Source organism: Aythya marila (assembly GCF_965140915.1).
Source record: "Aythya marila genome assembly, chromosome: 4".
NCBI lineage: Eukaryota > Metazoa > Chordata > Aves > Anseriformes > Anatidae > Aythya > Aythya marila.
The window spans coordinates 76,573,149-76,599,387 of record NC_139045.1 but is presented as its reverse complement, the minus strand read 5'-3'; the positions used below and the strand labels follow the sequence as shown (position 1 = coordinate 76,599,387).

The window sequence follows — 26,239 nt, the reverse complement described above, 5'->3', positions numbered from 1 at the left end:
AAACCTCAAAGAACTCCTCAGTAGCCAAGTTATGGTTTGTAAATGATTGTATCTCTTCTGTGGAGGGTGCTCTGCGGGGAGGGCTTGGTTTTCACTGGCATGTATAAGGAACACAAGGCAGGGCAGTGGCTGATCCGTGGGTATTTACCTCATGGGTAAAAAAAAAAAAAAAGTGAGAGCAGTGTATGAGCAGTCTGCAAGGGTAAAACCTGTAGGTCAAAATTTCCTCTAAAGTGCCAAGAAGTGTAAAACCCCACATGCCTCAGACAGGGCAGGGGTTTTGCTGCAGACCTGTGCATTTGCAGCGAGCCGCTCTCGAGCATCACACCCGGTTGTGGTCAGGCTCACAGCCACAGCAGATGGGGTCAGCAGGCAGCTCTCGCCCTGGGACACTGGTTTCAGTGGGAGCCACTGGTGAGGGTTGTGCCATAGCTGTGCTCGGGGCTCTAGGGGTGCCGGGGCATGCTGCCTTGTGGTCCTGGCACCATCCCATCCCTGGGACCTTGTTCGACCCCAGCCACCAGGCTGTCAGCGGGCTCTGCACCACTAAGGCACACCAGGAGTGTCCCTGGGCCATGTTTCTCCCTGCCCACAGAAGCTTAAAGCTCGCTCTGTGAAGTGGTTTTAATCCCAGAGCAGCACCTCTGCACTTCTTGTTCTGAGTGTGACGTTTCTTGGGGATCCCGTGGGTGGCTTGGCACCACCGGGGCTGTGCTCAGCAGGGAGGGCTGAGCCCGCCTGTCCATGGGGCGTTCAGCAACTGCAGCAGGGCTGGCTTGGCCAAAATGAGTGAGGAGTCTGCAGAAGGCCTGGCTGCAGCGGGGCAGGTGATTGCCCTGTTTCCAGTGCTGCTCTGGCAGGCGGGAGCAGCGGTGCCCGTGCCGTGCCCGTCTCAGTGCCCGTGCACACCCAGCCTGGTGAGCTGTGTGCCTTGGGAGATGGCAGTGCACCAAAAAGCCAAGATTGAGGAGTAAAACAGTCAGGAAGATAATTTACAGGGTGTTAGGTGCCATGGAGACGAGTGCTTCAGCAGTGCAGGGCCATGAGGGGCCAATGGGGTGAACCCCAACCCTTGCTGCTGGCTTCCCAGCCTGCGGCTAGCAGCCCCGTAAGCACCGCTGAAGCGACTCCGCTGCGCTGCTTCTTCAGGTTCCTCTGATTTCCCCTGCGCTCCGGTGAACCCTTGCTACTCTTCATTTTGTCCTCCTGTTGCCCTAGGATCCGTGCTGTGTGCCCACAGCCCAGTTGCAAGCAGAGGACGCAGGTTTGGGACCCTGCTGCGGTGCCCCCGTGGCACTGCCGGCGGCATCCCCGTGCCCGAGCTGGGCGCACCGCGAGCCCCTTCCCGTGGCAGCCCGGTGCCCACAGCCCTCTGCACGGGGAGCAGGGGGGTGAGAGCTGCCCGGCCCCTGGTTCTGCACACTTTTGGGTTTTGCTGTCTCATCCTCTGCAGCTGGAACCCCGAAAGCCCTGGGCACGTGTCCCATCTGCGGGCAGTGCTGAGGGCCCCCCTCAGCCCCTTCGCTGACCGCTCTGCACGCTCACCTGATGGGTGTAGGTGGTGCCTGCTGCTGGGCTTAGCGTGAGGATCTCAGCACTCAGCCTGGCTGCAGCAGCAGGGTGGATGTGGCAGCACAAGGGAACAGTTTGTAGGGCAGCCTCGTACTGTCCCCGTCACCACAGGAGGGAGCAGAGGGACTGCTGCATCCGACCCATAGCAGGGCTTGTGTGCACAGACAATTCTGTGGTTTTGTTTGTTTTTTAGCTATGGTAGTGGCGTAATAACCTTTTACCTTCCCTTCAGCAACTGAGTATCTATGAATTTTGCTCAAGTCAGACTCTATAGCATAAAACCCACAGAATTTATTGCTGGGAAATCTCCGGAGTGCTGCTCGTCCTCAGCACGCTGCAGGTCTCGGTAAAACCAGGTCATGGCTGTGCTCAGTGTAGCCAGAGGCACTTTGCTGTCACCGTGCCCCTGTCACCATGCCCTGCAGAGCCCCTTCTGCCATCCGGGCGAGCTGTGCCCGACCTCAGCCCTCTCCCAGGGCATCCCCCCTGCCTGGGTGGGACTGCAGTGCCCAAACTCCTGCTCCCTTCCTATCGCAGCCGGTAAGTATTCACACTGTGCGAGAGCCTCAAGCACCTCTGAAGTTTTATTCTGGGTTTCCTCTGTGCTGGAAGGGGTCTCAAGGACAGTGGTGGCGATGGGCCAACGCCGTGGTGAAAGGAAGGCAGGACTGAACGAGGTGTGAAGCCCCTCTCCCCCAGGACATGCTCCTCTGATGCTCCCCTCTGCCCGCATTGTCTTGCAGCCCACCCGGACCCCCAGTTCTGCGGCATCCAGCGGCACGGCCGGGCCCTCGGGCTCAGCCTCTGCCTCTGGCGGGGAGATGAGCAGCAGCGAGCCCAGCACACCCGCCCAGACACCACTGGTGGCCCCCGTCATCCCTTCTCCTTCCCTCACCTCGCCGGTGGCACCGATGGTTCCCTCGCCCACCAAGGTAAGGCACGGCGCCTGCGGTCGGTGCGGAGAGGAGCGGGGAAACCTCCCCGGCACTGGTAGGAGGGAAGGGGCTGGTGGTGGTCCCTGCACAGGGCTCGTGTGCCCACCCCATGGGGACCTGCCAGGCTTTGTCCCGCAGGCAGCGGGGGCTGTGGGGGGAGCGGGGCCGGCTGGGGGAATGCAGAGGCTGCTGGCCCAGACATGGGAAGGCACTGGAGAAATAAAGGGTGCCACAGCCTCACTAAGCTCCTGGTGCGTTCTCTCTTCCTGGGTCCCCGTGGGACACACGTGGCATCAGACCAAACCCCAGGGAACGTGCCGAGGGGCTGAGGCAGTGCAGGGGGTGTCCCCGAGGGGTCCGCACAGGGCTGGGACATGGCCCCCGTCCCCCTGCTGCCACCAGCAGCCTGCAGCGGGCAGGCCAGCGGGCGGTGCGCCCCGGGTCACTGCTGCCTGCAGGGGCACAGACCCCGGGGAGGACCCCTCTGTCCCTGGCTTGGGTCTTTCTAACAGTTACATCTGCGCAGTCATTCCATTTTTGTTCTTTAAAATAGTTTTTCATTACTTCCGTCCCGCTTTGTATTAATTAGTTAAAATGAGAGCTCGTGAAAGATTTAGGGCAGAAGGGTGAGGAATTAATAGTGTGAGAGGACAGAGAGCCTGCTCCGAGGCTGCGTGTCAGGGAGACGGCTGGAAGAGTCACAGCGGGTAGGGAGGAAGGAAGGAAGGCAAGAAAGAAGGAAGGAAGGAAAGAAAGAAAGAAGGAAGGAAGGAAGGAAGGAAGGATATTGCTGTTCCCTGAGCCCTGCCTGGCCCAGAGGGTTTTGGTACCAGGCTTATGGAAACTCTGCAAAAGCTGTTTGCGTGGTAGTGCTGGTGACAGCAGCACATCCAGGGCTGAGAAAGCAGCAGAGAAGCCCGGTCTTCTTGTGCTGTTTGACGTGGGATTTTTTCAAGGCCCGTTCCTTAATGTCACCCAGCTTTGTGACCCTTCAGCACCAGCCATGGGGCTGCTTTCAGCCTGGGCTCCTGCCGGGAGAGGAGGGCTGCGTCCCCTCCTGCTGCCCTTGCCCACAGCCAGGTACCGCGTGCTGGTGCCAGCATTTACCTGCGGTGGGAGCTGCCCTGGCAGGTACAGGATGAGGTCTCCCTGCTGTGGGGTCGAGTGGGCAGCAGTGGGGAGCCCGGGATGTCCCCAGTGGTGGCACAGGGTGAGGTGACAGCGATGAGCAGCAGCCGGAGAAACCCCGGTGGGTACGGGGAAGGGTGCTCAGGGTGAGGGTGCTCGGGCGCTGGGATGGGTCTGGGGTGGCCGTGGGGACAGCCAGCCCTGGCTGGACAGCCCCGAGCAGCCTGACCGGGGGGCTCCACTCATCTCCTCCGGGACAGCCCGGCTAACTCAGGCCTTTCTCTGTCCCCAGAGCACCTCGGCACCACGCGTGGGCCCCGACGGCCAGGTGACCGCAGCCCCGCGGCTCTGGTTTGCTGAGCCTGCATGTGGGAGCCGTGTAACGGGGGGGGCCCTGCCTAGACCTAACTGGCTCTGCAGCAAAACCTCACGCGTGGCTGAATGCCGTCCTGGCTTGGTGCTGAGTGATGTTTTCCCTCCCCGTAGGCAGCTCCCCAGTGACAACCCGGCTGCGCTGGAAGCTCGGCGCTAACCCCGATGCTTTTTTTAGGGCAGTCACTGCCTTCCCCCGAGAACAGGAGGCTTGTCCAGGGAGATGCTGTAGCCGGGTGGGATGCGGCCCCCGAGGGGGCAGCTTTTGAGTCTTGTTGGAGACCTCGGGGCTGGGCCCTTCCCCGTGCACCAGCCCTATTTTCAGCCCCTTTGGTCACAAAGCGAGGCTGCGGGCTCCGGCTGTGTCCCTGTGCAGCCCTTCCCAGCCCAGCGCCGACCAGGATCAGGCAGCACCTCCCCAGGCCCTGTCTTTTACTCAAGGCAAAGCCAGCTTTGTGATGTCCCAAATCCCCTGGGACAGGAGTGGATTCAGGCTGGGAGCTGGGGGACCCCTGGAGCTGCGCTGGGGCTCGCAGCACAGCCAGCTTTGGGCTGTGATGCCTCCAGGCAGCAGCGCTCCCGGCTTTAGGCTCGTGCCAGGCTCGCCCCGGTAGCCTCGGTGGCCAGGACCCCCTTTTTTAGAGGCCAGCCTCAGTCTGCAGCCTGGGTGCTGTGGGAGGGAGAAGGGAGCAGCTCCCACGGGGCACAGCAGGTGCGTGGCATGAGCACGGTTTGCGGTGTGCCCACCGGTGCCTGCGCTTGGGTGGCACGCTAACAGCTGGAGCACGGGCTGCTCGGGAACCTTTCGGTCAGATCTGCTCCGTGGAAGTGTTTGCTGTGTGCCATAACGCTGCTGCGACCCTAGGGGGAGGAGGAGAGCTACCGACGGGTGTGTTTGGGCGGGTTACTGCCTCGGGGGTTGTTTATTAATTTTTGTTAAAAGATTCGGGCATCCTTCGTTCCCTGCGAGGTCAGTGGCGAGGTGCTCAGCATCACCTGCGAGCCAGCCTCTGCCAGCAACAAGGAGCACTGATCACACACGGGGTCTTGTAGAAAGGATCAGCAGGTTTCATGGATTCACTCCAGCCCCAAGTGCGCAGTGATGCGCTCTGCTGGCAGTGCCCTGGCCACGATGCCAAGTTACAGGCGGGTGCCTGGGCCAGGTTCTGAGGTTTGCTCCCTGCGGGGTAAATCAACGTCTTTGGAGGTCTCTCCAAACAATGCTCCTGTTCCCTCTGGTAATTCTTTGTTTGACTTTGTAGGAGGAGGAAAATTTGCGTTCTCAAGTCAGGGACCTGGAGGAAAAATTGGAGACGCTGAAGATAAAGCGGAATGAAGACAAAGCAAAGCTTAAAGAGCTCGAGAAGTACAAGATCCAGCTGGAGCAGGTGCAGGAATGGAAGAGCAAAATGCAAGAGCAACAGGCTGATCTCCAGAAACGGTTAAAGGAGGCCAAAAAGGTGGGCAGCCCCGGGGAGCCGCGCAGCCACGGTGCTGGGGCTGGTGCAGGGGGGAATGATCCCAGGGCTAATTCAATTGCTGAGAATGATTTGTTTGTTTTGGGTGGGAGTTGTGTGCTTTGTCCTGTGTTTTGTTTTTTTTTTTAATATCCCAGCTTTAAACCGTGGACTGTCCTGGCTCTTGGCCTTCTGAATACGTGCAGGGTTGTGAAATGGCCTCTGACCTCCCCTATCGCTGTTCTCTCCACCGTAAATATTGGTTTAGGTCTTGAGCTGCCCGTGCAAACGCCGAGCACAGGCTGCACGGCACGTGTCACGCACCGCACGCGCGTGGGTGCCGGCTGCCCCTGGCGCGTCGAGGCAGCAGTGCCTGCAGCCTGTCCTGGAGCTGGAGCCGTAGCCTCCTCCTTTCCCCACGCTAGCTGTGAGAGCAGACAGCCCTTGGGCGGACCCTGCACAGGCCTGTCAAGGTATCAGATGTTGTGCACCCTGGGGATTGCTTTGCTTTCTGCTGCCTGCCGGCCCCGTCTGTCAGACAGCTTGAGGCAGGAGCGTCTGCGCTCTCCACAGATCGATTCCTGTCAGCCTTGTGCAGGGTAAGACAAGGCAGAGTCAGGGGAGGTTTCCTTTAATGGCTGGGAATGGAGAGCGGTGGCTGAGGAGCAGGTCGTGCAGCTCACCCTGCAGGGGAGGTGTCCCCGTGTGGCAGCAGCCGCCTTTCTCCGGTTTAATCTGCTGCTGCAGCCCTGCCAGAGCTGTGGGAATGGCTCCATTAAGATTCCAGACCTGCTGATAAGCTGCTGTTCTCCTCCAAAGTCTGAGGGAGAGTTCCTGGAGATCTTGGAGCTCCTACAGTAGGAGCAGACCCATGGGTAACAGCGCAGGACCTGCTCATCTCCCCCGATGCTGACTGCAGGCTTAGGCGTCCCCGATGTCCCAGTGCCTGGGTGTCTTGACAGATTTCTTGAAACTGCCATGCTGCTTTTCATTTCCTCCGTGAAGGATTTCTTTTTGCCCTGCACGCTTGTCTTTGACTCCCTGATGTGTGTGAGGAGTCCTGTCCTTCCTCTTGCTTGTCCCTGCGCTGTGCTGGGGGATTCCCCTCGAGTGGGCAGCGTGTCCTTGCACAGTGCTCGTCGCTCACAGCAGCTCCATCCCAGCGTTATAAATACAGCAGTGACACGAGCTGCTCTTCGTTGTGCTGAGTCAGTGATCAGCACAGGTTCCACGTGGGAGCTGGGTGTCCCAGGAGCTGTTCTTGCACAGCGCTTGGCTGATCCAGTGCTCTGCAGCCGTGCTGGAGCCGAGCGCGTCCTGACGGTGTGAGAGGGAAGGCTTAGGGCTGGGGGGTTATCAGTGTGTTTAATTAAAGGGGGGAACAAGACAGAGCCAGGCTCTTAGCGATGCCCACTGGGAGTGCAAGAGGAAAGGGGCACGAACTGAAATACAGGAAATTTGGTTTAAACTGGAAGAAAAACTTCTAGTGTGGAAGTGATCAAACCCCGGAGCAGGCTGCCCGGAAATGCTGCAGAGTCCCCACCGTGGGGATGTGTGAAGCACAGACAGACACAGACAGACAGACACAGACACACGTCTCTGCCGTTCCTTTCCATACGTGCTCTGGCTCAATTTCTCCCTCCAGCGGGCTCCCAGTCTGTTGTGGACTTTTATTTTGTTAAACTTCTTCTCCCTTTAGCCAAAGTGCTGTATCTCAAGCTCCTGCCCTGCAGGGTAGCTTGGTGAGAATCGCTGCCAGCGAATGCCCCAGGGCTGGGAGCTGATGGCCCTGGGCGTTGCTCCTTATGGAGAAATGTTTCTCCATCGGGCTCTGCTGCTGCTGCCCTGGCTCAGCAGGGGAAGGTGCTGAGCCACTGGGGTTTGCACCGTGCCCACGAGCCCTGTGCCTGCTCCTGGGGTGTGGTGTCCTTACCCCCTGGGTGTTCCTGGGTCCCTCCCTTCTTCTGGAGGCTTGTCGTCCTTCTAGCAATAGCTCTAGGCTGCCTTCTCTCAGCTGCCTTTTGTGCTGTCCTCACCCGAGGTATGAAGCAGGGCTCCCTGCCCGCAGTGTCACCGGGTGTCTGCCGTTCGGTGTCAGTGCCCTGTGCTCCCCAGGGACAGGCAACGTGCTCCTTGTGCTGCAGCTTGGTGCTCTCGGGCCGGCAGCAGCACTCAGCACTGAGAAATGAGCTTCTCCTCTCTGCTCTTTGCCCTGTTTTGTCCCGGGGGCTCCTTCCTTTGCTTCCCCAGCGATCTGTTCGTGTGGTCCTGCACCAGCGCTGCAGGTCCGGGTCTCTCCTTCCCTCACACCCCCCTCCCCTCGCCTGCAGGGTGGTTTCTGGGGGTTTTCCTGCCGGGCTCTTCTGATGGAAGGGAGATGGATGCTGGGGGGAAGGCGATGGGCCTGCCTTCTCCTCTCAGCTCTGACACCCTTTGTCAGTTGGACTCGTTCCCTTTGGGGGAGCCGTGAGCGTTGTGATGGTCTGAGGCTCGTGGTTTGGGATAAGGGCTCTCCTCACCGGCCCTGGGCACCCCAGGCACGGCCCCAGCTGCGTGTGCTCGCCCGCAGGAAGCCAAAGATGCCCTGGAAGCCAAGGAGCGCTACATGGAGGAGATGTCAGACACCGCCGACGCGATTGAGATGGCAACGCTGGACAAGGAGATGGCGGAGGAGCGGGCAGAGTCCCTGCAGCAGGAGGTGGACTCCCTGAAGGAGAAGGTGGAATATCTCACCATGGACCTGGAGATCCTAAAGCACGAGATCGAAGAGAAAGGTGGGAGAGGAGCTGGGAAGGCGGCTCTGGGTGGCAGCCTTGCTGCTGCTCTCTGAGCATGGGGACGGGCGTTCTTGTCCTGGGCCTGGGGGAGCTTGGGTTTAATGCCAGAGGCTGAGCTTTAGTGCTCATGACTGTTGCTGGGGACAGCGGATCCCACCCCAAAAGGTGTTGTGACACATCCTTCACGCGACAGGTACCGTAGCTGCTGATGCTCACTGATTTTAGATCCAGCTTGCCGGCTTTGCACTGAGCATAGCTTCAAAACCAGTGCACTGCCCTTGATTTGATTCCCCTGTGGCCTCGTAGCTCTTTGTATTCAAGGTGAGCTTTAAAAATTACACACAGCAGGGAACGAGCCAGCCGTTAAGCACTTATGCACGTATAAATACTTGTATTTATACCTGCAATAAATCAAACCCCTAGAAGATCTGGCATGCAGGCAGAGGGATGTGACAGAAAGATGGACGTGTTGAGGGAGTGGGAAGAACGTGGAGAGGACAAAGACAGCCTGCAGGGATGGGTGGACGTTGCTGAAGGGAGCGAGGTTGTTTTGTCTGAGTTTGGTTTTGCTGAACCCCGGGGGCCAGGAGGGCTGAGAGCTGAGATTTTTCCTTTCCACTCCAGGCTCGGATGGAGCAGCATCCAGTTACCAAGTCAAACAGCTGGAAGAGCAAAATGCAAGACTCAAGGAAGCTCTCGTAAGGTAGGAGACCCAAAAGGCTGGGAGGCTGCTGCTGGAGTTGCTCCCTGGGAGAGCCCGTGCCCTCTTGGTCTTTATTCCCTTGGTTCTTCCTTTCCGTGCTTTAGCCTGTCCCATGTGTAGTTGTTCCTTCCTCCCTGTCCCTCCTGTGCTCTGTTTGTTTCCCATTCTGCCTTTGCTCCCTCCAGCCCCTGTAGCTCTGATTTTTTTTCCAAAAGTGCTGGCCCAGGCACTGGTTGGGCATCACAAGCGTCCTTGGGAGAGCTTAAAAAACTCCCCTCTGTGCCCAGCTGGTCCGTGCAGGCTGGCAGGGCTCTTCAGCAGCTCACTGCCAGCGGGCAGCCAGCACCAACGGGGGGTGGGGGTGTCTTGAAGCCCACCAGGAGCGGTGTATTGCGAGGGGACGTCTTCTGCTGGGCTTGTGCTGAGTCTGGTCACTCTCTTGAAGGATGCGGGACTTGTCTGCCTCGGAGAAGCAGGAGCACGTCAAGCTTCAGAAACAAATGGAGAAGAAGAACACCGAGCTGGAGTCCCTGCGCCAGCAGAGGGAGAAGCTTCAGGAAGAGGTGAAGCAGGCAGAGAAAACGGTCGATGAGCTGAAGGAGCAGGTGAGTCCACCGACAGAGGGTGGGTGGGGAGGGGAAGCTCAGGGCTGGTTTTGGGCACCGAGCAGCCGCTGCCAGGCAGCTCTGGGTCACCTCTTGGCACGCAGCTCTTTCTGTCCATCTCCCAGTTGGTGATACTGCTGCAGGGACTTTAATTTCTGGTCTGCACTCATAACCAAACGCTGTTCCAGCCCTGGAGCTGTGCGGGGCTCTGCTGGGTGTGAGGGTGGCTCCGGGGCGTAGGGCGCAGGCTTGTGCTTCCCAGCAGCGATCTGCAGCTCCCTGAGGTCTGGTCCCTGTAACCTCCCTGCCTGGCCATCGTCGTGAGGTGTTCCCCAGGCTGAGATGTGGGTGTGGGTGTGGGGCCGCCCTGAGGAAGCCCCCGGGATGGATCTGTGCTCCCTGCAGAGCTGCCTGGGCCCTCCTCTGAGCTGCTCCCCCCAGGGACCTGGCCCCACGCTACCTGAGCACTGCCGGGGTTGTGTGGACGTGGGCTGCTGGCAGAGGTGCTGCCTCTTAGGGCAAGGACTGTGACACCCATTCTCTGTTAAGTGTCTGTGTGTAACCACCACCAGGCCCTCGGGGAGCTTGGTTAGGGCCGTGTCAGGAGTCTACAGACCCAGCCCAAAGGTCGGCAGCATTTACGCTGACCTGAAGCTGTTTGACATCGTGCCCTGGGGCTGCAGCTGAAGAGCCAGTAACAACCCTAAGAGCCACAGCCAGGCCTTGCTTTTCCTGTGCCCTTCCTGCTGGGGCTACAGGACTGCCTGTGGGCTGTTCTGGTTTGAGGTGTTTGCTGTCCTGGTGTTCCCTGTCACTGGGGGGGGGACGCACCAGCCATGTCCCACGGGACGACCCCACTGTGGCGTGAAGTGACCTCAAACTGCGTTCTCCGGCTGGGTTGTACTGTGATGGGTGTGTGCTTCCAGGTGGATGCTGCTTTGGGTGCTGAAGAGATGGTGGAGACCCTGACAGAGAGAAACCTGGACCTGGAGGAGAAGGTCCGGGAGCTGCGTGAGACTGTCGGGGACCTGGTAAGAGAAACTCCTCCGGGACAAGGGGCAGTGCTCGCGCTGCCTCCTTCACACCGGCCGTGTGGCTGGGCAGTGAGGCTGCCCGAGGTGCTGGGAGCTGCCTGGCAGCAGTGCCAGAGGGGTCTGGGAGCCTCTGCAGGCGTCGTGCTCGGTGCCACTTGGAGCAGTGTGCCCGTGTGCTGCGCAGGGCAGGGCCTTTGCACCCCAGGGTGCCCCCCAGCTCTGCTCCAAAAACAGGGTAACTGCATCCCCTGCCACCCCTTGCCAGGAAGCCATGAACGAGATGAATGATGAGCTGCAGGAAAACGCCCGGGAGACGGAGCTGGAGCTTCGGGAGCAGCTGGACATGGCGACAGCGCGGGTCCGCGAGGCCGAGAAACGTGTGGAGGCTGCGCAGGAGACCGTGGCCGACTACCAGCAGACCATCAAGAAGTACAGAGAGCTGACTGCTCACCTCCAGGTAGGGTGTTTGGTGCTGCAGGGGGGCGGGCTGGGAGGCAGGCGCTGCCAGCCAGGAGTGCTTCCCCCTGAGGGAGCAGACCTCAGTGACAGGGAGGCAGCACATGTGGGCCCCTGGGGATGGGCTGGCAGGAGCAGGTACTCATCAGTTGGCTGCTGAGCTGCTCCTGCTCCAGGCTGGGAACTGAGTCCTGGAGAGGCTGGGATAGCGTTGGGGTTGTTCCAGCACTGCTCTTGGCCCTCAGCTTTGGTGGTGCACAGGAGAGGGGTGATGAGTCTGTGTGGAGTCCTTGGCTGTCACACAGCTTGGAGTCAATGGAGCATTTGTGCTCGTGTTCCTCCTCCTGACGTTCATCCATCACTGTGTGTGTTGCAAAATGAGCCCCCAGAGCTCTCCCCACCCTACCCGAGAAGGGGGCACGTGGAGGTTGTGCTGCAGAGCTGTGGGGTTGCAGGGTTGCAGACCTCTCCCGTGGTGGTTTTCTGTCTGACAGCAGCTTCTTTCTGTGCTCAGGACGTGAACCGAGAACTCATGAGTCAGCAAGAAGCATCTGCTGAGAAGCAGCAGCAGCCTCCTCCCGAGATGTTTGACTTCAAGATTAAGTTTGCAGAGACAAAAGCCCACGCGAAGGTAGGGGCAGCAGGAGGGCCGTGCGCCAGGCACGGGGCACTTCTGTGCGCCAGGCCCCTGAACTGTGCAGATGCTGGGCTCGGGGCAGGTTTGTCCCCTCCATGTGGTGGGGCTGGCCCTGGGGCAGCTCTCAGAGCCGGGCTGTGGTGCTCCTGCCAGCAGTGGAAACACCGAGGCAGCTGCTGGGAGCTGCAGGGAACACAGGGCACGTTGTGGGGGAGCAGGATACCAGCACGGGGGACACTGGCTGACACTGGTGTGAGGGTGAACACAGGCAGGAGAGGCTTAATGGGGCAGAGCAGTTTGATCAAGAGAAAAACCATCCCTGGTTCTGTGTGCTTTGTGTGCCCATGGGTTGGCACAGGCCAGTGCAGGCTGTCCTGCTCTGCTCCTGGCCGTGCTGCACCCAAAAAGCCCCGAGATATTTTCCTTGCCTCTGCTGCCCGGCAGTGGGGCTGGGGGGCTGGTGTGAGATAAATCATCCATCCCTGCTGGGGGCAGCGGGTGCCCCTCTCCCAACAGAAACATCAAACTGCTCCAAGCTCACTGCTGTGCAAAAAAGGGAAGTTTTCTTCTGAAAGCGTGCTCAGAGCTGGCACTATTAGCACTGCTCTTTATCCCACTGTGAATGCTGGCCAGGAAGGGAAAACGCTCGTGAGCGCAGCGATGTGGTGTACCCCGACTCCTCTGGGGCCAGAGCTCCAGAGCAGCCCCCGGGCAGTGACAGGGGGGTGTCAGGGAGGGCGGTGGTGGCTGCAGGAGGAGGGGGGCTCTGTGTCCCTGCGGCGCTGAGCCGGCCCCTGTGCTGTGTGCTGCAGGCCATCGAGATGGAGCTGCGGCAGATGGAGGTGCAGCAGGCCAACCGGCACGTCTCCCTGCTCACCTCCTTCATGCCGGACAGCTTCCTGCGCCACGGCGGGGACCACGACTGCATCCTGGTGCTGCTGCTCATCCCTCGGCTCATCTGCAAGGTGGGGTGGCTTCTGCCTGCCCTGGGGGGGGGTTAGGCTTCATTAAGAGCTTGCGTTAATTCGTGCACCGAGGCTCTGGGCTGAGCTGATGGGGCTTGGACTGTCTGCAAGTCCATGGGCTTAACCAGGAGGTGGTGGCTGTGATTTTCTTTCTGTCCCATGTAAATTTGGGATTTTGAACATTTACTTGTTTGAGAACTTTCAAAATTGCCTGGGAGGAGGAGGGAGCGAAATTCCTGCCCCCAGGCAGTGATGGCTCAGTGGAGCACTCATCCACGGTACCAGTGGCTCAGGTCTGTCAGTGCAGGGCGGGCTGTCAGCCCTGGTGCCTTGCAGTGCAGACCGGGCTGCTCGGCTCTCTGCTGTCCCTCTTGTTCTCCCTCTGGACTCAAATCTTCCCCAGGAAGCTTGTTTTTCTGGGGGTAGGGGTGCAGGGGGGAGTTGTTCAGGTCCGTGACTAAGTGGGACAGATCAGGGTGGGCGCAGGGGGATTCTCCAAGGTTGTCCTCCCCAACAGGCCGAGCTGATCAGCAAACAAGCTCAGGAGAAGTTTGATCTGAACGAGAACTGCGCGGAGCGGACTGGCCTCCGGGGCGCGCCGGGAGAGCAGCTGAGCTTTGCTGCAGGGCTGGTGTATTCCCTCAGCCTCCTGCAGGCCACGCTGCACAAATACGAGCAGTGAGTACCCAGCCGCCCCCAGCCCCAATTCCCACCCTCTTCACCCTCTGGAAGCACGGAGCTCACAGCTCCGCAGCAGGGCCTGGACCCTGCTGGAGCTGGAATTTGGGCAGCGAGGCTGGAACAAAGCTGAGGGGCCCTGGGTTTCTCCCTGCTATGGGGTGGTCGCTTCTGTTCTGTCTCCTTCCTCATTTTCTTTGCAAGAACATGGGGGACTCACATCTCTAGCATGCATGGCTGGTCCTTCAGCTGTGTCTGCGTGTCTTTAGCTCAGGATTAGCTTTGGTGCATTGATTTTTATTTTTATTTTTATTTTCCATCTGTCCCACACCACAGCCTTTCTCTTGCTGAGCTGAATTGTGCCTGGGATTCGCTCTGGGCTTCAGGCTCCCAGCCCCCTGCAGCCCAGTGCCCCCTTCCACAGGTGCCCTGTGCTCAGTTCCCTGGGAGAGCTTCCCCAGCGCGTCACTGAGCGCTGTACGGGGCATTGCTGGTGCTGGCAGGCAGACCTTGTGTCTCCCTGGACTGACCTGCTGTGCTCTGGGGCTCCCTTTCCCTGGGGCTCCCTGGCAGCCCGTCTCATGCCCTGTTTTTTTACAGATGTTTTGTCCTCCCCAGCCTCTCTCTAGCTCCCGTGCTGCTCAGCCTCGAGTGCTCCGGGGTCGGCACCAGAAGCACAGCCTGTGTGGGTGCTGTGTGTGGTGTGTGCCTGTCCCAGAGCTGCTGACTGCCTGCGCTCCCTCCCCAGGGCCCTGAACAAGTGCAGCGTGGAGGTGTATAAGAAGGTGGGGATGCTGTACCCCGAGATGAGCGTCCACGAGCGCTCCCTGGACTTCCTGATCGAGCTGCTGCACAAGGACCAACTGGACGAGACGGTCAACGTGGAGCCGCTGACCAAAGCCATCAAGTACTATCAGGTAGGTGGCTGTGGCATGGGTGAGCTGCAGATAAACCCGCTGGCAGCGACTCCCCTTTGGGTGCTTTTCACCCTCGGAGCGTGCAGGACGTGAGCCTGAGGCACTGGCAGCTGGGGGCTGCGTCCTCTGTCCCTGGGAGGATGTGGGCAGCAGGGACGTGGTTCCCCTGTCCCAGGCTTGTGCAGCTCTGTGAGCAGGGCAGGGCGCTGACCCGTTTGAGTTAAAGGCCATCGGTCGGGGGCAATGTTGACAGGGACCTGGCGGGGTCATTGCGGGAGGTTGCACTTCAGTTGGAAGTTGGGCCAAAAATTCGGTGTTTGTTTTTGTTCTGGATTCCCCCGTGGGGTTTGTTTGCTTGTGTGTGTGCAAACCTTGGAGGGGTGATGATCTCTGCTGTTTTCCCCCAGCACCTGTACAGCATCCACCTGGCTGAGCAGGCTGAGGACTGCACGATGCAGCTGGCTGACCACATCAAGGTGAAGTGGTGCCAAATGACCCGAGTGTCCTTGTCGCGTGCTGTCTGCCTCTGCCCCCCTGATCCCTTGAGATCGTTCTGTGAATTGGGGTGCCCCTCTGCCCCCTCCTCCCCTCGCAGGCACTGCGGGGCAGCACAGCCACGCTGCAGGCTCCCAGCTCGGGGAGAGGGGAGGGAAACCCGGGCCCTTTGCCCTGCAGACATCCCTGGGAGAGGAGAGCAGTGAGGGGGGTGCAGGGAGCCCTGTGTCTGGGGGGGACGTTGTGCTTCCCGAGCCGCTGCACTCCCTGGGCTTCAGAGGGGGGTGCGGGGGTCTTGTGCCCCACGGAGTAAAACAGGAATGGATTCAATGCCTCAAACTTCTCCTGGGAAACCTGGAGCCGTGGCAGCGTGGCGTAGAGAGGGCCTGTCCCGAGACACCCGAGACCAAAGCCCCAGCTTGTCCTGGGGCAGCTGCCCTGCCTGGTGTCTGCTGCCGAGAGCTCACGGTGCCCGTGCTTGTGCTCCGCAGTTCACGCAGAGTGCCTTGGACTGCATGGGCGTGGAGGTGTGCAGGCTGCGAGCCTTCCTGCAGGTAGGAGTGCCCGGCCCTGCTGCCTGCTGCTGGGTTCCCCCCCAGCCCTCAGTCAGTCTTTCTGAGGTCCTTTTGCTGCTCCCCAGGCTGGGCAGGAGGCGTCCGACCTCGCCATCCTCCTCAAGGACCTGGAGACCTCGTGCAGCGACATCCGCCAGTTCTGCAAGAAGATCAGGCGCCGCATGCCGGGGACAGACGCCCCGGGGATCCCCGCGGCGCTGGGCTTTGGGCAGCAGGTGAGCTGGGCAGCCAGGCAGGGAGCCCGAGCTGCTCCCTGGGGGGCCACGGCCACGTGCTGGGGCTGGCACCGAGAGCATTCAGCTCGCTGCCCTCCTCACCAGCTCCATGGAGGGAGCACAGCACGCAGGCTGGCAGAGCCCTGCCTGAGCCAAGCAGCAGCACAGGGACTGCATGTCTCTGGGCTTTACGTTCTGGTCAGGGTGGAGACGTGGCCTTTGCAAGCTACTCTCCTCCAGCCTTGAGCTTCTTTCTGCCTTTCCTGGTGTTTTCCATCTTCCTCCTTCAGATGCGCGTTAGACGCCAGGAGCTGGCACCAGAGCGAGGGAAGCGTTGTGCAGCCGGGAGCTGCAGTGTGTGGGAGGGAGCTGGGGGGCAGCCCCCTGCCTGCCCTCCCTGACCCCCCCCTGCTTTGCTCGGCCCCAGGTTTCGGACACGCTGCTGGACTGCCGCAAGCACCTGACCTGGGTGGTGGCCGTGCTGCAGGAGGTGGCCGCGGCGGGCGCGCAGCTCATCGCCCCTCTGGCGGAGAACGAGGGGCTGCTGGCGGTGAAGCTGGAGGACCTGGCCTTCAAGGCGAGCGAGCAGGTGGGAAATCCTCTTCTCACTGCCCCTGCTCCCTGCTGCAGCGCGGGGTGGGGTTGGTGCACGTCCCTGGGGGCTGTGGACCTGCCCAGGAGGGTCTCGGGGAGCCTGGGAGCGTGGCCAGGGAATGCCAAAATGCAGAGCGCTCTGCTCCCTGCTCTGTGCTCTCCTTCCCCACGGCTGGCCTCGTGCTGCAGCCGCACCGAGGGGCACCTGGTGGGGAGCCAGGAGGGGGCTGCAGCGGGGGCTGAGGGGCACCTACAGCTTCTGTCCTGTCCCGTGCAGATCTACGGCACCCAGGGCATCAACCCCTACGAGTGCCTGCGGCAGTCCTGCAGCATCCTCATCGCAACCATGAACAAGATGGCCACGGCCATGCAGGAGGGAGAGTACGATGCTGACAGGCCACAGACCAAGGTGGGCTTTGCCTGCGGCAGGAGCTTCGGGCATTTGAGCTGCTCTGTGATTCCCCACAACTCGGGATCCTGCTGAGAGAGATGAGACCTTTGCGAGGTCTTGGTGCCTCCGAGGTTTCCCCAAGGGCTGACACTGGTGGTGGTGAAGGCACAGGGAACAGTGACCCTGAGGAGAACAAATACCAAGGTGCAATGCCCTGAGGCTGGTGGTGCTGGGACGTGGTGCTGAGCACACTGAGGGAGCTGCTGATGTGCTCGGCACGTGGTGGGCAGCGGTGGGGTATTCTGCTGCTGCTCCCTGGCTAGAGAAGTCTTGTGGGTGCAAGGGGGGGGGTAGAGACCTGTGGATGGGTGGCAGAGGCCTGCAGATACAAGGAGGCCAAGAACAGTCCCCCACTTGCCATGTGGCCCATTTGCAATTACTGGGATTCCTCTTAAAACACCACTATTCATGTCTTTTTCCTCTGGTGTGTTGCAGCCCACCCCCCCTGCTGAGCTGCGGGCCGCGGCTCTTCGGGCAGAGATCACTGATGCTGAGGGGCTGGGGCTGAAGCTGGAGGACAGGGAGACGGTCATCAAGGAGCTGAAGAAGTCCCTGAAGATCAAGGTGAGCCGTTCCTCATCTGCCTCTGCCGGTCGGTGAGGAGCTGCAGTGGGGCTGCTGAGCTCCCGGCACCGTGCTGCCCGTGGGGCTGGCTGCCCCAAATCCTGGTCGGATCTCCTGGAGGTACCGACCCTGCTGTCAGGGAGCTGCTGCCTGCTGCAACCACAGCCTGCTCACAGCGGGCAGCACCTCCCTGGGTGCCAGGCACAGGCACGGTGGGGGGCAGGACCCCCCAGGCACCACGAGGAGCTTTCCTTGGTGCCACCCCCAGGGCCTGAGCCCTCTGATCTCTGCTGCTGCAGGGCGAGGAGCTCAGCGAGGCCAATGTGCGCCTCAGCCTCCTGGAGAAGAAGCTGGACAGCGCGTCCAAGGACGCGGACGACCGCGTGGAAAAGATACAGACAAAGCTGGATGAGACCCAGACGCTGCTCAAGAAGAAGGAGAAGTAAGTGTGGGATGTGTGGGATGGGTTCGTGGAGCTGGGGCTGGCTGCTGGAGGTCTCTGGTGGGGACTGCACGGTCTGCATGCCTCGGGCTGGCCGGGAGCATTGGTGAGTTAGTGCAGGGCGATACTGGGGGGGATGAGCAGGGGAACCGCTGTGTTCGTGGTGCTCAGCAGAGCTCGGGCTGGGACAGGGATCCTGGGGAAGGCCTTGTACAAACACTCTGTGGAAAAGGCCGTTGTCCTGGCGTGTTCTTACTGCCATCGCTGTGCTCCGAGGATCTGCCACACGCGGTCTGTGCGCTCTTCCCCAGGGAGTTCGAAGAGACCATGGATGCTCTTCAGGCAGACATCGACCAGCTGGAGTCAGAGAAGGTGGAGCTGAAGCAGCGCCTGAACAACCAGTCCAAGCGAACCATCGAGGGCCTGCGCGGGGCGCCTGCCTCCGGGGTTGCCTCCATCGTGTCCGGCATTGCCGGAGGTGTGTAACCACCCAGAGCTTCCCAGCTGCCGTGGGGTGGGGGCAGAGGGGCAGGGGGCAGAGGGGCAAGAGCTGTGCAGGGGAATGCACCCGGCACTGGGAGCAGCGCAGCTCTGCTGCCCAACCTGTCCTCGGGGAGCCACAGCCCTGGTGGGGGACAGGATGGGGAGAGGACAGGAGGTGTTTGGGCTCTCATGGTGATGAGTGGGGCATGCAGGCAGCCCGCAGCCCCTGGCAGCTCCGTGCAGGGGCAGGCAGAGCAGCGAGAGCAGCTTTGTGGAGCTGGCTGGGCCTGTCCTCCCCGCAGGGTGCTCCAGGGGGGATGCAGGGCTCCATGCCAGCCTTCTGGTGGGTCCTCCTTGCTGCACACAGTGCCTGCCTCCATGCTGCAGCTTCCCAGGACACGGGTGGGCTCTGCTGTCCACCTGGCTTGGTGAATGAGAGCCAATTTCCCCTGAAGTCCCCAGCGAGGGGTGGGTGATGGTGAAGGACAGGCGATGGCTAAGGCTGTGGTTCCTCGTGCTGCTCAGCAGACGGGTCAGCACCTTCTGGGTCCCTCCGTTTGGAGGAACACCCTAAGAAAACTGCCTGGAGGCAGGTACAGAGGCAAAGCAGGGCTGTGGGGTGACAGAGCTGTGCTGGCATCTTTGTCAGGAGCTCTGGCCATCGGGCAGTGCGTGGCCTGCTGAACTGTGAGCTCAGCTCTCCTTTGGGACCGTGCCCAGGAGGCTGGGGAGCAGCCTGTGCCTCTAGCAGCAGCGTGGCGATGGTCTGCTGGGTCTGTGTCCCTCACGGCCCCACCAGGGCTGGGGAAGAGCCCTGCACAAGGAGGGCAGGGCAGGTCTCAGGCTTGCTCTGGCTGCACCACGAGTGCTGTCAGTTTGCCAAGAGGCAGAGGTCACCCCCTGGCCACCCCCTGGCCACCCCCTGCCCCCAAAACGCCCCGTGAGGATGCAGATCCTGGGTGCAGCAGCTCCTGCTTCTCGTGGAGCTGCAGCTTCTCCCTGAGTCGCCATGGCCACAAGCTCTGGCTCTCTGAGCACCCTGAAGGTGCCACCAGCATGGTCTGGGTGCTGAGCAGTGTACATGGCGCTGAGCACTGTGCCAGCACCAGCCTGCGTTCTGCTGGGGACGTGCAAAGCCTGAGGGGCCTCCATGGGGCTGCTCCTGCTCTGGGAGGCTCTGGCTGAGCGTCTGGGGCAGATCTGGGTGGATCCGCACCTCTTCAGACCCAGAGCAAGGGGCAGCAGTCGTGGGCCCACGCGTGTCCCACTCGGATGGCTCGCAGCCCTCTGGGCACGGCTCCTTCCAAAGCTGACCCTTGGCTTAATTCTGCTTCTTCTCATCTTTCCTCTGCCTCCTCTCCTCGTACCGCAGAGGAACAGCAGAGAGGTACAGTACTGCACCCCAGCATGCGAGTGCTCCCAGCCCCGGCCCTGCATGCAGGGGCTGCAGGGAGGTGCCCAGGGCAAGGTCTGGCCGGGGTGGAGAGGGGAAGGAGCCAGGACGTGCGGGTGCCATGGGGGCTGTGGGGCAGGGGAGCGGGCAGCTGCTGTGACCCCAGCACTGGAGAGAGGGGGCCCTGGAGCAGCCAGGGAGAACCCCGTGTTTTGGGCAAGGGGCAGCGGGTGCCCGGTGCTGGGGCTGCTGAGGGGCGTGGGTGCGTGATGCTGCCCGGCCCTGCTGGGTTTTGGCCTTTTCCATCCGAGCAAGGTGTGTGCAGTGCTGCATGTTCGCGATGGCTCGCGGGGCACCCGGGCGTGCGCCACCAAACCGTGCGGCTGCTCACCCGGTGCTGCGGCCGTGTCCCGGTGCCCAGCCCCCTCTGCATGCCTGGCGCCCGCTGCAGCTCCCCGTGCCGGGGCGTTTTGGGTGCTGACGGCGCTGCTTTGTGCCTGCTGCAGGTGTGGGAGCTGGCCAGGCAGCGGGAGGAGGCTCGGGGCCGGTGCAGGTGAAGGACTCGCCTCTTCTGCTCCAGCAAATTGAAGCCCTGCAGCTCTCCATCAAGCACCTCAAGAACGAGAACAACCGGCTCAAGGTGAGGAGGGGGCAGCAGATGTTGCTTTATGGAGGGGAGGGAGCTCTGCGGGGAGCCCAGCCAGGACACGAGGGCACCGTCCCCGCTCCTGTGCTGGGCTGGCAGCACCCGGTGCTGGTGTCGTGTCCCTGCCCAGCCTCGTTGCAGTAGTCAGGGTGCTGGCCGATGGAGCCTGATCCAGTCACTGATTGATTAATGATTGCACTATGAGGAAATTGGCAAAGCAGCAAATAATCTAATTAGCAAAATAACGTTCCACTGGTGTATTTATTCATAGACATGTCATTATGCAGATTATTATGCATAACTGTGCAGATGTTAATTGTAGCTCTTAAATCCAACAAGTCACGTCCGTGGCCGCTGCCTTGTCAGGGTGCTGTAAGTGCTGGGGTGCCGATCTGTTCCCTGCCCTGAGGCTCACAGACGCTCAGCTGTATTTACACCTCGTTTTCTCTGCTCTATTCCTCCCAAATAAACAACTTCTGATCACCTTTACCCGCTGGTTCTAGGGAGCCCAGATGAAGATGGAGCTGGCCAGCTTGAAACCTCTGCACGTAGCTAAGGTCTCTGTCGCCAAGAACAAGCATGGGGAAGATCTGGCTACGGTCAGCCTCTATCGCAAGACAAGCCAGCTCCTGGAAACCCTCTACCAGATGAGCACCAACACCAAGGTGGTGGACATGAAGCAGACAAAGTCAGGTAGGTGCTGCACAACCCCCCGGGGCTGGGGCAGCTCCCTGGGAGCACCACGCAGAGGTGCTCTGTGCCATGGGGGGACTTCTGATGGGGACTGGCAGCTCCTGGCCATCCAGCTGGGATCCAGCAGCAGGGGGTGTGTGCTGCAGGGCATGGCTCCAGCCTGCCCCCGTATCCCTGGGAGCGATGGGGCTGCGCTGCTTGTGCTGGCCGGGCTTCCCCTGGGGAGCTCTCCTAGCCCAGAGCCGTGGCCCTCCTGTCCCAGCACGTGTCTGGGGACAGCGTGGCTCCAGCCTGGCGGGCAGGAGGCTGAAGCTGTTTCCCTGTCAGGGTGGCTCAGCCTCTGACCCAGGGCGCTGCAGGCTGCGCCTGGAGCCTCCTGTCCCCACAGCCCTCCTCTGGTGGCAAAGAACCGGGGCTGGCTGGGCCGGTGCTCCGCGGTGCGGGACTGTGCTGAGGGCTGGGGGCCGGGCCCCGCTGGGTCATGGTGGGTCAAATGCACCTTCCTCACCCCCGGCCTTTGCAGGAAGGAGCGCAGCCACGCGCCTGCTGGAGCAGACGGCCCGCCTGTGGTCCCTGAAGACCACCATCGACACGCTGCAGGTACGGCGGGCTGGGGGGGTGTCGGGGCGAGGGGTGGGCTGGGGGCTGCCGGGCACAGCCCTCCCCTGCCCCCGGGGCTCGTGGTGTGGTGCTGACAGTGACGGTGCTGTGCCCCGCTGTGCCCCCAGGCCGACACGCTGCGGGAGGTGGTGCAGCAGCACCCGGGCGCCAGCGTCCCCACGGCCTTCGGCGTCTTCCCGTCCTCCTCCTTCCTCAAGGTGAGCAGGGGCCGGGCAGGGTGGCTGTGGGTCGATGCTGATCGATCACCGATCGCTAATCACTAATCCCATTTATCCCGCAGGCGCAGCGGGAGCAGGAGCAGGGCGCCGCCGCCTTCGGGCGCGTGTCGGTGCCGTGCGCGGCCGGGCAGGGCCACACGGAGCGGGTGCTGCTCACCCCCGAGCTGCTGCAGCGCCTGCAGGGACACTTCGTCTGCTGAGCCCCCCGAGCCGCCCCCGCACCGCCCGCACGGAACGGACCCGGCGGGACCCCCCCCCGCACCCCCGTCCCGTCCCCTCCCTCCCCCCAATAAAGCTCCCGCTCCCCGCACTCCGCGCTTTTATTCACGGGGGCGGGGCCACGGAGCGCCGCGGCGGCTGCCATTGGCTGTGGGCGGCGAGGGGCGGGCAGCAGCGGCGATAAGCAGCGCTGATTGGTGGGGCGGCAGAGGCGGGCGGGGCCGCCTGGTTCTCCCGATCATTGGCCGAGACGCTTCGCGCCGATTGGTGGGCGGGGAGCGGCGCGCGGGCTCCCATTGGCCGCGAGCGACGAGGGGCGGGCTTCCGGTGCGGGGCGGCCAGTTCCGGGCGGCGGCGGCGGCGGCGGGATGGTGAGCGGGGGGCGCCGGCCGCAATCCGCCCCCATCGGGACCGGGCCGGGCCCGGGGGGCGCGGGGGGGGCGGGGGCGGCCCCGGGGGGAGCCGCGGGGCCTGGGGGGGGGCCTCCTGCGGGGCTGGAGGGGACGGGGGATGGGGGGCACCGAGCGCGGCCCGGCCCGGCCCGCGTGTGACCGGCGTCCCGCAGGTGCTGCTGCACGTCCTGTTCGAGCATGCGGCCGGGTACGCGCTGTTCGCCGTGCGGGAAGTGGAGGAGATCAGCCTGCTGCTGCCGCAGGTACGGGCCGGGGGGGGGAACGGGGGGAAATTGGGGGACGGGGGGGGGGTCGCCGCGTGCCCCTCCCGGGAGCCCGGGGCCGTTCGGTGCCCGCCACGCGCGGGGCCGGGCGCTCAGGGGGTGCCGCCGGCAGGTGGAGGAGAGCGTCCTCACCATCGGCAAGTTCCACAACGTGGTGAAGCTCGTCGCCTTCGCGCCCTTCAAGTCGGCGCAGAGCGCGCTGGAGAACATCAACGCCGTGTCCGAGGGTGAGTGGGGGGGCACGGGGGAATGGGGGTCCCTGCCTGGCCCGGCACGGCCCCGCTGAGCCGCCCCCACCCCGCAGGGATCCTGCACGAGGACCTGCGGCTGCTGCTGGAGACCTCGATGCCCGCCAAGAAGAAGAAGGCGCTGCTGGGAGTCGCCGACGCCAAGATCGGGGCGGCCATCCTGGAGGAGCTGGGCTACCAGTGCCAGACCGGGGGGGTCGTGGCTGAGATCCTGCGGGGTGAGTGGCTGGGGGCAGGGGGATCTCACAACCTGAGACCCCAGCAGGGCCCGGGGGGGCCAACCCGGGGGTGCTCAGCTGCACGTCCTGCCGGGGTGGTGACAGAGCCCTCCGTGCAGGGATCCGCCTGCACTTCCACGCGCTGGTGAAGGGCCTCACCGCACAGTCGGCCTCCAAGGCGCAGCTGGGTCTTGGCCACAGCTACTCCCGAGCCAAGGTGAAGTTCAATGTGAACCGCGTGGACAACATGATCATCCAGTCCATCAGCCTCCTGGACCAGCTGGACAAGGACATCAACACCTTCTCCATGCGCGTTCGGTGAGGGGGGTCCCCGGGCGGGAGGAGCGGCGCGGGTTTCCTCCCCACGCTTACCACAGGCAGCTCATCCTCCGGCTGCCTGTACAGAACGGGGAGGGAGAGCACGGCCCCGAATGCACCCCAGCCGGGCAGACCGTGCCCCGGCTGGATTGTGAGCGGGGACACACGCGGGGCCGGTGGGTGGGGGCGTGCATGGGGCCGGGCTCTGCCCTGACGCTGTGCCTGCAGGGAGTGGTACGGGTACCACTTCCCCGAGCTCATCAAGATCGTCTCTGAGAACTACACCTACTGCCGGCTGGCCAAGTTCATCGGGAACCGCAAGGAGCTGAGCGAGGAGAGCCTGGAGGGGCTGGAGGAGATCGTCATGGACAGTGCCAAGGCTCAGGCTATTCTGGAAGCTTCCCGCTCCTCCATGGGTAGGTGGGGATGGGCAGCGATGGCTCCGTCGGAGCTCTGAGCTGAGTGGGGTCGCTGCTGCTGCGTGGTTGGCGTTGCTCAGCCCTCATGCGTGTCTTGCCCAGGCATGGACATCTCCCCCATCGACCTCATCAACATCGAGAGCTTCTCCAGCCGCGTGATCTCGCTGTCCGAGTACCGCAAGGGCCTGCAGGAGTACCTGCGCTCCAAGATGAGCCAAGTGGCTCCCAGCCTCTCGGCTCTCATCGGGGAGGTGGTGAGTGCGAGTGTGTCCCCCCCCTGCTGCCCCTGGCCGCGGAGATGATGTCTCAGTTAATCTGTCAATCCACTGAGCTGTGCTGCTGACACTTCTCACTGCTGATCCCGGCCGGGGGGCTGCGTGCTGCCCCGTCCTGCTGGCGTGGGGCTGTGGGACAGGGGCAGCCCTGACCCCTGCCCCATTCCTCACAGGTGGGCGCCCGCCTCATCTCGCACGCCGGCAGCCTGACGAACCTGGCCAAGTACCCAGCCTCGACGGTGCAGATCCTGGGAGCCGAGAAGGCTCTCTTCAGGTACCGCTGCAGGGTGGTTGCGGTGATGGCAGGCTCCTGGGCCGCTGGGTGCGATGCGCCGGGCCCCCGCTGCCTCGGCTGCGTGTGATCAGCCAGCCCCAGCCCCTGAGCGACCACCGCGGCTCTGCGTCTCGCCCGGCAGGGCGTGCTGGGTGTCCCGGGCGGCTCTGCCCAGGGCTTGCCCTGGAGGTTAGCGGTGTGGCGGGCTGGGAGCTGGGAGGCACCCCTGGGGCACTGCCTGTGAGCCAGCACCGGGGCTGGGGGAGGAGCAGCGGCTCTGCCTGGGGTGCCCTCAGGCCTGGGCTCTTCCCCTGACGCCTCCCCCGGTTCCAGGGCTCTGAAGACGCGGGGGAACACCCCCAAGTACGGGCTGATTTTCCACTCCACCTTCATCGGGCGAGCGGCCGCCAAGAACAAGGGGCGCATCTCGCGCTACCTGGCCAACAAGTGCACCATCGCCTCCCGCATCGACTGCTTCTCAGGTGGGTGGGGAGCCACAGCCCTTGGCGCCCCGCAGGCTCTGCCGTGATGGCAAGATTTTTCGTCAACAGCATTTCACTGAGTGAATGGTGACTCCTGTGGTCTGAGCAGAGCGCTGGGGCTGCGGGAGGTGGGAGGTTGGGGCAGGGGGAGGGGTGCTGAGCCCCCGTCCTGTCCCTGCAGAGGTCCCCACCAGCGTCTTCGGGGACAAGTTGAGGGAGCAGGTGGAGGAGCGGCTCGCCTTCTACGAGACCGGGGAGCCGCCCCGCAAGAACCTGGAGGTCATGAAGGAGGCCATGGTGGAGGTGAGGCCGTGTGGGGTGGCTGGGCAGGGCCCCGTGTCGGAGATGATGTCAATCTGCCATCCTGACCTGCCGTGGAGGCAAAAAAAAACTGATTTAATGAGGCTGATCCGACGGGTGCCATGGGAAGGGGCTGGGACCAAGCCGTGTGCTGGGAGCTGGTCCTCACCCTGATGAGCTCGCTCTGCTCCCCTGGCAGGCGAACGAGGTGGTGGCTGAGGTCAAGAGGAAGCAGGAGAAGAAGGAGAAGAAGAAGAAGAAGCGGGAGAAGCGGCGGCTGGAGGCTCTGGCTGCAGCTGCAGAGGAGATGGAGGACTCGGTGCTGGAGGCAGAGGAGGCAGAGGTGAGGGCAGGGGCACGGGGCGGGTGCCTGTCAGGAAGGGGCTGTGGTGGCCCTGCTGTGTGGGGTGTGGCTGGTCCTTGCCCTGCAGGGTTTGTGGGGGTGTTGAGACCCCAAAAAAAACAGCCCAGCCCCACAGGTGAGGGAAGCAGCCTGCATGGACCTGGCGTTTGTCTCCTCCCCGGGCTGGACACAGCCCATTTATTTACAGTCGGTTTCCCTTCAGGAAAATGACACAGAGCCTGTGAAAAAGAAGAAGAAGAAGAAGGAGCAGGAGCCCCTCTCAGAGCCCGAGGAGAACGGGCTGGAGGAAGACGCCTTGCCCAAGAAGAAAAGGAAACTGATGGGAGAGGCTGCCCAGCTGGAGAAGAAGAAGAAGAAAGCAGCCAAGGACTTGGAGGAGGACTAGGGGAGCAGGAGCTGGAGCAGGGCCGTGCTCCAGCAGTGTGGACTCATTGCCTGGCAGGAGCTCAGCTCGGTATGGCTGCGCCCCCCCCTGCCTGCCGTCCCGGGGCTCCCAGCAGCTGCATGCCCCAGAATGTAACCGGGGGGGCTGCATTAAAGGCGTTTTGGCACCTCGGGGTCCGGGTGAGTCCATGGGCCAGGCCCAGGTGCCAGCAGGCTCCACGTGGAGGCCTGAGCCTCGCTGTGCCTTACGCAGCATTGCCTCCTCGAGCCCATTTTGGGCTGGCTCTGGCTGCGTGGTGCCCGTCCCAGCACCCCCAGCATGCGCAGTGGGGGCAGGAAGTAGCTCGGTGTGACTGAACCTCAATAAAGGGCTGAGGTTGTTGTCCATCGCCTCTGTCTTTGTTCTGCTGCAGCTGAAGGGGCTGAAAGCCTGGGA

General features: G+C 62.4%; 2 protein-coding genes across 6 annotated transcripts in view; both read left to right on the top strand.

Annotated features, from left to right (window-relative positions):
- Positions 1-21,930, top strand: part of DCTN1 (dynactin subunit 1) — a 59,289-nt gene extending 37,359 nt beyond the window's left edge. For 3 of the 5 annotated variants that reach the window (XM_082759198.1, XM_082759197.1, XM_082759201.1), the window contains 25 exons: positions 2,316-2,504; positions 3,928-3,963; positions 5,270-5,467; positions 8,034-8,238; positions 8,866-8,944; positions 9,390-9,549; positions 10,476-10,580; positions 10,849-11,040; positions 11,554-11,670; positions 12,489-12,641; positions 13,159-13,319; positions 14,068-14,236; positions 14,644-14,712; positions 15,223-15,285; positions 15,372-15,521; positions 15,949-16,110; positions 16,393-16,524; positions 17,002-17,130; positions 17,430-17,572; positions 17,884-18,050; positions 19,955-20,088; positions 20,598-20,787; positions 21,311-21,387; positions 21,516-21,605; positions 21,689-21,930. In XM_082759198.1, coding sequence (XP_082615324.1) covers positions 2,316-2,504; positions 3,928-3,963; positions 5,270-5,467; positions 8,034-8,238; positions 8,866-8,944; positions 9,390-9,549; positions 10,476-10,580; positions 10,849-11,040; positions 11,554-11,670; positions 12,489-12,641; positions 13,159-13,319; positions 14,068-14,236; positions 14,644-14,712; positions 15,223-15,285; positions 15,372-15,521; positions 15,949-16,110; positions 16,393-16,524; positions 17,002-17,130; positions 17,430-17,572; positions 17,884-18,050; positions 19,955-20,088; positions 20,598-20,787; positions 21,311-21,387; positions 21,516-21,605; positions 21,689-21,826 — 3,408 coding nt within the window. In that variant the 3' untranslated portion in view covers positions 21,827-21,930. The remainder of the gene's footprint in view (positions 1-2,315; positions 2,505-3,927; positions 3,964-5,269; positions 5,468-8,033; positions 8,239-8,865; positions 8,945-9,389; positions 9,550-10,475; positions 10,581-10,848; positions 11,041-11,553; positions 11,671-12,488; positions 12,642-13,158; positions 13,320-14,067; positions 14,237-14,643; positions 14,713-15,222; positions 15,286-15,371; positions 15,522-15,948; positions 16,111-16,392; positions 16,525-17,001; positions 17,131-17,429; positions 17,573-17,883; positions 18,051-19,954; positions 20,089-20,597; positions 20,788-21,310; positions 21,388-21,515; positions 21,606-21,688) is intronic. The other 2 variants (XM_082759199.1, XM_082759200.1) reach the window with 1 other exon arrangement.
- A 268-nt stretch (positions 21,931-22,198) lies between these two features.
- Positions 22,199-26,186, top strand: NOP56 (NOP56 ribonucleoprotein). The gene is made up of 12 exons (XM_082759500.1): positions 22,199-22,216; positions 22,411-22,500; positions 22,634-22,748; positions 22,826-22,987; positions 23,107-23,305; positions 23,534-23,721; positions 23,827-23,978; positions 24,173-24,273; positions 24,607-24,755; positions 24,937-25,058; positions 25,255-25,398; positions 25,622-26,186. The coding sequence occupies exons 1-12, from the start codon at positions 22,214-22,216 to the stop codon at positions 25,802-25,804; spliced, it is 1,608 nt and encodes a 535-aa protein (XP_082615626.1). The 5' UTR covers positions 22,199-22,213; the 3' UTR covers positions 25,805-26,186.
- Positions 26,187-26,239: the final 53 nt, after the last annotated feature.

What these genes read in the sequence shown, in the direction of transcription:
- NOP56 (XM_082759500.1), top strand. An exon ending in CGGCTCTCATCGGGGAGGTG is followed by an intron (nt 23,979 to 24,172) that starts GTGAGTGCGAGT and finishes CATTCCTCACAG; the next exon opens with GTGGGCGCCCGCCTCATCTC. An exon ending in TGGAGGCAGAGGAGGCAGAG is followed by an intron (nt 25,399 to 25,621) that starts GTGAGGGCAGGG and finishes GTTTCCCTTCAG; the next exon opens with GAAAATGACACAGAGCCTGT.